The 11,682-nt window shown below is 35.5% G+C and overlaps 1 protein-coding gene across 2 annotated transcripts; it reads right to left on the bottom strand.

Annotated features, from left to right (window-relative positions):
• Positions 1 to 2,146: 2,146 nt before the first annotated feature.
• Positions 2,147 to 5,349, bottom strand: LOC149233223 (cytochrome P450 71AU50-like). Of its 2 annotated transcripts, XM_089376684.1 has the most exons (3): positions 5,228 to 5,337; positions 4,326 to 5,176; positions 2,147 to 3,080 (listed from the first exon to the last, which is right to left on the bottom strand). In XM_089376684.1, the coding sequence occupies exons 1-3, from the start codon at positions 5,274 to 5,276 to the stop codon at positions 2,454 to 2,456; spliced, it is 1,527 nt and encodes a 508-aa protein (XP_089232810.1). In that variant the 5' UTR covers positions 5,277 to 5,337; the 3' UTR covers positions 2,147 to 2,453. The 2 variants fall into 2 exon arrangements, with proteins under 2 accessions (XP_089232810.1, XP_089232808.1); XM_089376682.1 differs by having other exon boundaries at positions 4,326 to 5,349.
• Positions 5,350 to 11,682: the final 6,333 nt, after the last annotated feature.

Raw genomic sequence — 11,682 nt, 5'->3', positions numbered from 1 at the left:
TGATTCATTAGAAGATAAACGACATACACAGATACTTATCTTTGAACTTGATGGGTAGCTTAGTCTAGGACAAGGACTCTCCACCCAACCGTAGACAGTTGCAACCACACTTACTTGCAGTTGTCACCCCCAAGCCAGATTCTAGAGTGTGGGGGTTGCTTGCTTCTAGGACTAAGACATCAACTGCCACTGAATCAAGGACCCCACAAGACTTCCTTACTCAATCCCACTAACTGATAAATACTTGCTTGGTTGACACCAGGAGTCCATAGGTTCCCAACCTCAGTCCCAATTGCACACATAGTGATTCTCTCCCTTCTAAGGAGTCCAAAATCCATTGTTCGATCAGGGCGGTAGCCACAAGTATTCACTCTAGTCTTCCTCTACTACTACTCTAGGATGGTCTCTTCCAAAGTTGTTAAAGGGCACAACAGTCTGTTATCTCCACCCACAACCTCTAGGGGACTCAATTTGTTACAAGGCTCCAAAGATTCCATCCCAACCCATAGTCTCGAGAGGCCTAAGCTGTTACAGGGATCCAAAGACCTTTGTCTCAACTCATAGCCTCTAGGGACCCAAGTTTTATCGGGATTTAGGGATCCTATCTCAACCGACTGTCTCCAAGGACCCTAAGTTGTTACAAGGCTCAAGAGACTAGATATTCAACCCACAACCTCTAGGGATCGAGAAGCAATCCCCTTCTCTTCTCTTCTCTTAAGTGCTACCTACTGGTAGCTCTTGCTGATTCCTCTCCTCGCTACCACTCTTCATCCATCTTTGTATCTCCTCCTCTTATCCCTTCTGAATGTGTCCCTTCCATCCTTGTTTCTAGCTTTTCTTGGCCTCTCCCTTAACCATCATTACTTTATAGAAATATTTGTTGGAACAAATAACTTCTCTTATGAATTACTTTTTTCATAAGAGGCAGGTACTAAGAAGCAATGTTGCATATTACACTTGTTCATGAATGGAATAATTATCCACAAATGTAGGTAGTCGGATAACCTATTTCTTTAGATTGGGCCATTAACCTATTCTTTTAAGTTAAGATATTATAAAATAAAATAACTAATGTTGTCATATGCTGGTAAGTACATATTTGAATGAAATTAAAAAAAAAAAATCATAAAAGCTAATTAAATTATGAATTTATTTTAAATTAGTATTAATTATAAAAATATTAATATAAGTTAAAGATATAAATATTTTAAAAAACATGCAACAAACTCATTAATCATCGAAACTTACAAACACTTTATTAAGGGGATTTTTAATTTGTAAATATATTTTTGTTACAATACCATATAGATTATCAATACCACATGCCCCAAAAATAATAACTCACATCATATGAAATTTATTTATATAACAATTTTTTAAATAATGAATTAAATTAAAAAAATAAAAAGACATAAATATTTGGAAATAAATCTCAAGGATTGATTTGTATATACTATTATACATATTTTAGAATATTCGATCAGGTATATATATATTCAAAACAAAATTTCACAAAGAAACAAAATAAAAATATTTACAATATAAATATAAATAATTGTAAATAATTATTTATATATTTTCAGGTTAATTTGTTCAAAATATAGCAAAATTTTGTTAGAATTATAAATTCAATATATGAATTCTACACAATTTAAATACTCCATATTTTTTTATGATATTTGAATCTGTTTATGTATTTTAAAAAATCTATTTATATATTATAAACTATTTTATTTAAATTAAAAATTATTTTACCAAATTCTAACCCGAAACTATATCAATGAAAATAGTTAAACCTCATTGAGCCAAGAGAATCATTCTACAACCCATGTGTAATCTTGTCATTCCTCATCAAAATTGAATTGAAATTTTACTCATATCAACTAAAATAAAAATTATAAAAAAATCTAAAAATTAAATAACTATAAAAAAACATTTAAATAATATCTAGTCATGAAAAAATAAATTACAAAGCCCTCTAAACTCATAATAAATCCTTATTAAACCTACACCAATAAAAAAAAATTAGCAAATAAGTACTTTGCAACTGTTTATACTTTTCGCCACTACTTGTTCCTATTCAAGGATCTGATTCATGGTAAGATTTTAATTCAACAATATTCCGTGAGAATGTATTAGTGGCAATGAGGATATTATAAGATATCCTGTATAATGCTGATATATCAGTGACTCGAAACTCAGTTACAGGTTTTTCAATTCTGGTCACAGCGAATTGGTCACAGAAATTCACAGCTTGAGAGCAGAAAACGAAAATTCATAACATCTACGTAATTAATAACTAAGCTATTAAACACTATAATGTCCCATCTGGTAAGAAGTTTCTACAAGACCAGGGCTTTATTTCAACAGCTTCTACGTGGTCTGTTGTTTTTATTTTACTCCCACACGACGTAATGTGAGCAGTTGGCAATACAAATATGATACGTACATAATTACACTGCTACGGCAAATCGAGTAGTTGGAACCGCAAAGAGTTTGTGGGATCTAGGCATTGTAAATTCATACTTTTCAGTCATGTCCAGGTCCTTCACATCCATGCCCTCAGGAAGCTTCCAATTGAAACAGTGCACGAGTTGCGCCACCGCAAACTCGACGACAAGAGTTCCCAGTTGCTGTCCTGGACATCCTCTCCTGCCTCCTCCGAACGGAAGCCACTCAAAGTTCTGAATTCTAGAATCTATGGAACCAGCTTCCATAAATCTCTCTGGATTGAAAGTATCTGCATCCTCCCCCCATGACTCAGGGTTCGTTGCAATCTGCCAAAGGTTCACCAGAAGGCGAGTTCCCTTGGGGATTTGATAACCCAATATAGTGCAGTCCTCCACAGAAGCGTGGGGAACCCCAAACGGCCCCGCTGGATGGAGTCTAAGCGTTTCTTTCACCACAGCTTGTAAGTAAACGAGACTAGGCAGGTCAGACTCGCTTACCATGCGATCGAATCCAACTACACGTTCCAACTCGCCCTGAAGCTTCTTCATCACTGGTGGGTTCTTCAGTAGTTCGACCATTGTCCAGTCTAAGCTTGTAGAAGACGTGTCCGTGCCAGCGGCCAACATATCCTTTCACCATTGTAAACATAAGTTCGGGGTCACAATTATTGAATTATCGGAAACCATTGGAATAATTGATGAAATAATATATCCAAAATCAACATACTTTAGAATGAAGGTTTCTTTGTGATTAGGATTCATTTGAAATTTATTTTCTTGGCCATCTATATATATTCCCTGTGTGATTCCTAAGAATGAAGGAAGAGTTAGCACATAGTTCTGCTCATTATATTGAAATTAGTATTTTAGTTGACCACTTTTTTTCCCAACATTCTGAACCCTGAACTTTAAGTGTGATTCATTTTCCAGATAAAATGATTAATAATGAATAGCATTAGATGGTTTGAGAAATAGATAAATAATCTCAATATGATAAACATTCTGAACCTTGAACTTTAAGTGTGATTCATTTTCCAGATAAAATGATTAATAATGAATCGTATTAGATGGTTTGAGAAATTGACAAAGTAATCTCAATATGATAGATCACGGAGAAAAATTTCAAATTAACATACTTATCATAACAATTTTAATATTATTTTTTCTTGAATCTATCACATTGAAATTATTTTTGTCAAAGAACCATTCAGTATGGTTTATTTTTGGAATAAAATGGTGAATTATACTAGATAGTTCAAAACATTGGCAAAATAATCTAGATCAAGAAAAGAATTTCATACTAACATATTTACTAGAATAACCACTTTAATATTATCTTTAACAACTTTAATATTATCTTTTCTAAATCTATCACACTAAAATGATGAATTGATGAATCACATTGAATGGTTTGAAACATGGGCAAAATAATCTGGTTGTGAAAAAAATTTCAAATCAACAGATTTACTAAAATAACATTTTTAATATTATCTTTTAACACATGAAAATTATTTTTGTCACTACTTTAAACCAACTAATATATTTATCTTTGAAATAAAATAACCAACCATAATAAATCTAGATCATGGAGAAGAATTTCAAACCAACATACTTACCACACTAACAACTTTAATATCATCCCTTCCCATCCATTACATTGAAATTATTTTTGCCAATATTTTTTTTTACATTTCTAACCACCTATTATTATTGTTCATCTCCAATAATATTTATCTTACCCATAAAATGATAAATCACACTATATGGTTCCAAACATCAATTATTTTTGCCAAAAAAGGAAAAGTAAAATATAACCTAAGCTCAATGTGATGAATGAATCTGGGAGAAGATGAATTTCAAGCCAAACATACTTACCAGAAGAACGGCTTTAATATTATCTCGTGAAGGTTGGAACTCTGCATTTTTATCGACAGAGGCTGCAATTAAAACATCCACAAGATCTCGTGGAGCGTTGGCGTCATTCTGCGCAGCGTGATCATCAATTACTTTCTCTAAGAAATCGTCCTGCGACTTCCTTACTTTCTTGAAGCGACGGCTGAAGCCTTGGAGATCCATCCAGGCCAAGTATGGTATGTAGTCTCCGATGTTAAAAGAACCAGACAATGCAACAATTTCTTTCACCATTGATACAAACCCTATGTTGCCAATTATGTCCTGGTCACTATATTTTCTACCGAAGGCCATCCTGCACATTATGTCAGTCACCAGACCCGACACCATCTCAGTAATGTTTAGAGGCTGATGAACTGAATTCAGAAGAGAGCGAATCATGTCGGAGACTTCCTCTTCTCTTATGTAGCGGAAGTATTCTATGCGCTTAGAGTGGAGCACCTGTAAAACACAGACCTTGCGCATCTGCCTCCAGTAAGGCCCTAACGGAGCAAAGACCACATCCGACGAATTATAGGTCAAGTATTTTGCAGCGGCGTATGGAGACCTGCTGGCGAAAATGCGGTCATTGGTCTTGAGAAACTCCTTGGCCATATCTGGAGAGGAGACGACCAAGGTGAGGGCGGAGCCGAGGCGGAGAGACATGAGAGGCCCGTATTTCTTAGATAGCGCCGCCAGAGCGCGGTGGGGAAGGTCTCCCAGCAGGTGAAGGTTGCCGATGATGGGCAACGGAAACGGCCCCGGAGGCAGCCTCCCCTTAGGCATGCTACCAGATTTTCCATTCCTCCCCCTGAAAAGGAAACTCCATGCCGCCACTGTCAATACAAAGATAAAAGCACTGAGTAGTTTAATATCAAAGTAATTACCTACGTTCCACGAAACTGGGAACTGGTGAAAACCCAACTCCATCGCCATGATCAATCTCAGCCGCGCACGCTCACTACTTCCAACACAATGAACTACTGGACATATTTTTCTGTAGAGTGGTGGAAATACTTATAGCTGGTCGAACATGCATAAACGTCAGGTAACTGAATTCTGGTCTCATTACTTACAGGATGGGGGTATGGTCATAGTCAACACACGTGAAATTATGGTCCAGTTGGGGCCCGGAAATCACCTTCCACGATTCTCTCTGCACGAGAGCTAGACTTTGGGCCTCCATTAATCCTGCCACTCGTCTCTCTGCATGTCTTGAAAAGGTTGCAAATATCTGCGCAGAATCATATCTCAACCTTCACGAAATATGGAAATCACGATATTTGTTTTTTGGAAATCAGAACTAAGATTATCACTATTACAGCTATAATTATTTTAAAAGTGTCATACTTACCGGATTGAAGGAACAAATCACCCCAAACCACTTAAACAAACTATGTCACTATTACATATTAAAGAGAAACTAATGATCACCAAACTACTCAACCAAATTGTCCTCTGACCAAAAAAAACACAAATTTACATAAAAACATCTGAATTAATGTTCTTAAAATAATAATTATCATGGAAATTTTGCCATTCTCTAAATTACAAAACATATCGAGGGTGTTGAACTATTTCTTCTCTTCTAGAACTTGGATTTTTTCGTTCAAAGTCTTTTCGAAACCTCGAGCGTTGAAGGCTGAGAAAGTAACAGCGCCCCGCATACAAATTCTTATCTAAAAACATTTTCTGCCCAGAATCATATCACAACCTTTACGAAATATGGAAATCACGATTTCCTATTTTAATGGAAATCAGAATTAAAATAATTGGTGATTTTTAAAGATAAATTATAAGTAATTTTTAAAGATATATTAAAATTATTATATCAGAGATAACTATTTTAAGAATCTTATACACTTAAACTCATTATATATAATTATTTCAAAAATGTCATATTTGAACTTAGACTATCCTCACCGCATCAAACAAATCATCGCCATACCATTTAGACAAACTACATCACTATCATTATTATATCGGATATAACTATTTTAGAAGTGTCATATACTTGAACCTGCTCAATTAAAGAAATAAATTGTTACCAAATTAGTTAGATAAATTTTCCTTTCTAAGAAAAGTACAAATTAATATAAAACATCTTATATTTATTGTATCATATCAGAATTAATGTTTTTTAAGCAATAAGTATTTTTTGGTTCAAGAGTACATTATACACAATGGGTGTTTAAAAAATAATATTTGGGACAATGTTTAGGTAAATTACCTTAACTTGAGACAAAGTGTATTGTTTTAAATATTGTCTTTAAGCGGGAAAATTAGTCATAACAATTTGTTTCTATAAAGACAATATATAACACAAATGTTATTGTCTCTTAGAGACAATTTCATTTTTGTCTCTCCACAAACAATAGTTGGGATTAAAGACATATTGTCTTTATAGAGACAATAAGTCTTTAATGCTAGTTATTGTCTCTCTAGAAATAATAAAAAAATTATATTTAAGAGCAATATAATATCACTTTTGTCTCTTTAGAAACAGTATAAAACAATGAATCTAGAAAAATATCTCACCATTGAAATAAATCAATATAAAAAATATCTAATTTAAAAATCAAATACAATATCATTCATTAATTCATATTAGGGCATAGTGGGTTCGAACCACCACCCTCCTTATAAGGCAGGTGCTCTTCCATTAAGTTAGCATCATTTAAATAATTATGTGAGGAGTTATAGCAATCATTGAAATTGCATATGTAGGCATTGATTTAAAAAAAAATGATCAACACATAATGGCACAACTTTTATAAAACCTATAATCATCAAACACCTATTTTTAACTTAATAAAAAATAACTCAATCAGTTAGTTAAATTTCACATCCTTGTAGAATTAGCACAAGCTTGTTTGCCACAACAATTAACTTTCACATTGCTTGTTGCATTAGAATTTGTCAATAAATAAATACAAAAAAGGGTCGGGAAAAGGCTTCAAATGGCTTCATTGACGCCATTACCACTTGGTTTGATTGATTACAACAAAATGAATGGTTCTTTTAACCCATTTGAACTCACTCATGTCTATATGAAAACCTTGATTTTGTTATTTGTCAACTGATTTTAATACAAAAATGAAAACAGTGAAAAGTCTTGTACATGATCTTAGATCCAAATTAATATAATTAAATGCATCAGATGAAATATTAATTTCATCTTAATTAATTAATATTTACAGGAACACTTACAAAGGAAAATCTAAATAGTGTAGCAACATGGAACTGAAAAATGGGAGTTTATATATCTTTTTGTTGAAAATAGCAAGAAGAAATGATAAAAATAGAATCCAAAAATTCCAATTTTAATTTGTCCTTAAATTAAAATTGTGAATTAAATTTGAATTTAGTCTCACCAATTGCTTGGAAATTAATTAATTAATTCATTATGGATTAATTAGTTGGAGAAATTCAAGTTAGAAGTCTTTGTGAAGTCATGCAACAGTTATCCCTTAAATTAAGGAGATTATCCCTTAATTAAGGAGATAAGATTGTGTTGTATTTGAGTTGTAATTAGTTAGCTCAGTTTACTGAGTTAAGTCCAGTTAAATTAGTTCCAAACTATTTGAGGAACTAATTGTGAGTTCAGTCAGTTAATGCATGCATGCATCCAACTAGTGTACTCCAGGTAATTGAAGATTCTCTCATCAGAAACTCATGCATGTTGATTCAGAGAAAGACCCAGTTGAGCTAAATCTCAAGGACAGGTTACTATTAGTTGCATGAGTTTTCCTATAAAGGAAACTCATCCATGAAGAAGGAATAAGGTTCCTTGAGGATTGCGCAGTTTTATAGGGTGTGAGATCAGTGTGAGTGATCAGTGTTACACTCGGTAACAGTTGGATCACCCAGGAGAAATAGTGCAAGGAAATAGGAGCTTGGAGGGCAAAGGAGAAGGCTTGTGAGAAGCTTTGATTGCCTGTGAGCATCAAGGAGGATTGTACTGAGAGCTGGCTAGCTGCAAGAGCTAAAGCTTTGTGTAATCTTGATGTATTTCCACCTTGTATGATAATACAGATAGCGGGGTTTTTAGTTGAGGTTTTCCCCTGAGTATTCTTCTGTGTTTCATGTGTATTGATTCTTCTTCTTCTGGCTATATGTGTTCAACTCGATCTTGCTCAATATTTAAGCTTCCGCAAGGGAAATTGATAGTAGAAGTAGATTATAGTATTTTGCTTTGGTATATTGCATTATCAGGTTAATCTACAGTTAGATTTTCTATATGGTCTCGGAGCGAGATTTGTATAGAATTTGCAGAATTTCTACATGGTATCAGAGCTAGCTAATCTATAGAGAAATTTCTACATGGTATCGGAGCCAAGTTTATCAAAGCAAAGGTTATCAGAGTTGTGAACAGTATATGGAGAAGAGCATTCGAAGTTTGAAGTTCGGGATCGCAGGTACAAATCGAATTCATCTCATACTTCAGGTTGGTCAATGGCATTCTACGGCTTGAGACTCGAGTATGCCTTGAAAGGCAGCTCAGATTACATAGCATGGAAGGATAGAATGGAAGCGGTATTAGAAGACAATGGTTTGAAGGATTTCATTGATCAAGAAATCCCCAAGCTAGCTGCAGCGAATGCATAAGAATTGGTTGAATGGAAGAAGTGTGTGGCAAAGGCGAGATGGATTCTTCTGGAGGGAGTTCAAGACCGTATTGTCTCAAGTCTCCATGGGAAGGAGACTCTTTTTTCAATGTGGAAGACATTGAAGGACCTCTATCAGAATAGTAGCGACTAGAGGAAACTGGCACTCAAGGATAAGCTTTGGAAAATCAAGATGGAGAAGGGTGATACTATTTCTACATATTTGAACAAGCTCACCACCTGCAGAGATGAGCTTGGTAGTGTGGGAATAACTACTCTTGATGATGATATGGTGAGCCTTGCTCTCCTTGGTCTTCCAAAGAGCTAGAGTAGCTACCAGGACTCATGAATGGAAGAGAGAAAATGCCTGATTGGGAACGACTGTGGTTGGATCTCATGCAGGAGGAGATCAGGAGGAGCACATGAGATGGTTCTTCATCCAACGATGATGAAGAAAATCTGGCTTTAGCAAGTAAGACAAGGAAAGGGAAGGGGAAGGCGTCCCATTCCGAATCAAATTCTTCTCATGGAGGGAAGAAGGTTGACAAGTCTAAAGTGAGATGCTTTAATTGTCACGAGATGGGTCATTATGCAACTAATTGCCCATCAAGGAAGTCCAAGAAGGGATCCTCGGAAGGATCTGAAGGTGAGGCATTAGCCTATCAGTTCGAGATGGACTTCACCCTCATTACATGCATGGTGTCATCAATGATGGGTTGTGGTTGGTTTCTTGATAGTGGAGCCTCATTCCACATGACCGCTGATTAAATTTTATTTAGTACCTTGGAGGAGAAAGACCTCAAGATGCGCATAGAGATGGGTGACAATGAAAGGTATAGTGTTTCAGGAGTGGGCACGGTTGCTTTTCAGAGGGAGCATGGAGCTCTTATCACCTTGACAGATGTGAAGTATGTGCCTAGACTGAAGAAGAATTTGGTATCGATCGCGATGTTGGAGGAAAAATGATATGATGTTGTCTTCAGTAAGGGAAAGGTTTTCCTTAGACACATCACCACGAGATAGGTGAAACAGATTGGTTCATGAGTTAAGAACCTGTATGCTCTTAAGGTTCAAGATGCATAGAAAGCCTTGAGGAGCAAGGAAAATGTTAAAGACTTGGTGGTTGAGAGGGAGAGTAAATTACCTCTCAACATATAGCCCCAGAAGAAGTCTCATAAAATTGTGGAGGAGCCACAATTGGAGATGTTGAGAGGAGACCGAGTGGAGGCATCCACTCATGTAGAGACCTCCAGTAGGGGGGAATTTCGAGCCAAGTCAGCAAAGGGATCACATGTAGCCATATCTCCAGGTGTGAGGTGGGGTGATGTGAAGTGATAGTCCCATGAAGGTTGAAATTGGGTAGGGTCCATTAAGAGGTTTTATCTCATGGATCGTACCTTGCTACGGGAGCCCAAAGTACATAGTAGCGGGAGGAATCAGTGGGATTGGTGCAATCAGAGATCAAAGTGACAGAGGCTAGAGTAGTCAGATACTGAAGAGCTTAGAGAAGGATTGACAACAGTGTAGAAAGGCAGAGTCAGTAGAAGAGCAGAGTTTTTAATCGACAGAGGCATTAGTAGTCAGAGACTTTGATGATAGAGGCATCATTTTGATTTAGGTTGGATGTTTTTTTTTTGTTTCTGGAGATTGTTGGAGCAACAACACTAGAGAGAAGTGTTGCATGCAGAACATTCCAAAGGTTCAAGATTGGGATTGAGTTGAATTCCCTTCTTGTTGAGAGGGAGTGTTGAAAATAGAACAAGAAATGATAAAAATAGAATCCATAAATTCCAATTTTAATTTGTCCTTGAATTAAAATTGTGAATTAAATTCGAATTTATTCTCACCAGCTCCTTGGAAATTAATTAATTAATTCATTATGGATTAATTAGTTGGAGAAATTCAAGTTAGAAGTCTTTGTGAAGTCATGAAACAATTATCCCTTAAATTAAGGAGATTGTCCCTTAATTAAGGAGTTTAGATTGAGTTTTATTTGAGTTGTAATTAGTTAGCTTAGTTTACTGAGTTAAGTTCAGTTAAATTAGTTCCAAATATTTGAGGAACTAATTGTGAGTTTAGTCAGTTAATGCTTGCATGTATCCAACTAGTCTACTCTAGATAACTGAAGATTCTCTCATTATAAATTCATTCATGTCTATTCAAAGAAAGACCTAATTGAGCTAAATGTCAAGAACAGGTTACTATCAGTTGCATGAGTTTTCCTATAAAGGAAACTCATCCATGAAGAAGGAATAAGGTTCCTTGAGGATTGCGCAATTTTACAGGGTGTGAGATCAGTGTGAGTGATCAGTGTTACACTTGGTAACAATAGGATCACCCAGGAGAAACAACTTAAGGAAATCGGAACTTGGAGGGCAGAGGAGAAGGCTTGTGAGAAGCTTTGATTGCGTGTGAGCATATAGGAGGATTGTACTGAGAGCTGGCTAGCTGTGAGAGCTAAATCTTTGTGTAATCTTGATGTATTTCCACCTTGTATTATAATACAGATAGCGAGGTTTTTAGCTGAGGCTTTCCCATGAGTACTCTTCTGTGTTTCATGTGTATTAATTCTTCTTCTTCTGGTTATATGTGCTCAGTTCGATCTTGCTCAATATTTAAGCTTCCACAAAGCAAATTGATAGTAGAAGTAGATTATAGTATTTTTCTTTGGTATATTGCATTATCGATTTAATCTACAGTTAGATTTTCTATATAGTCTCAGAGCGAGATTTTTA

This window comes from Pinus tabuliformis, chromosome J (genome assembly GCF_031772625.1).
Source record: "Pinus tabuliformis cultivar Carrire ecotype Pingquan chromosome J, CPIR1, whole genome shotgun sequence".
NCBI lineage: Eukaryota > Viridiplantae > Streptophyta > Pinopsida > Pinales > Pinaceae > Pinus > Pinus tabuliformis.
The sequence above is the reverse complement of the archived record's forward strand: the minus strand, read 5'-3'. Positions and strand labels throughout refer to the sequence as shown.

What these genes read in the sequence shown, in the direction of transcription:
- LOC149233223 (XM_089376682.1), bottom strand. Translation starts at nt 5,276, where the DNA reads ATGGCGATGGAGTTGGGTTTTCACCAGTTCCCAGTTTCGTGGAACGTA. An exon ending in ATATTAAAGCCGTTCTTCTG is followed by an intron (nt 3,081 to 4,325) that starts GTAAGTATGTTT and finishes CAATGGTGAAAG; the next exon opens with GATATGTTGGCCGCTGGCAC.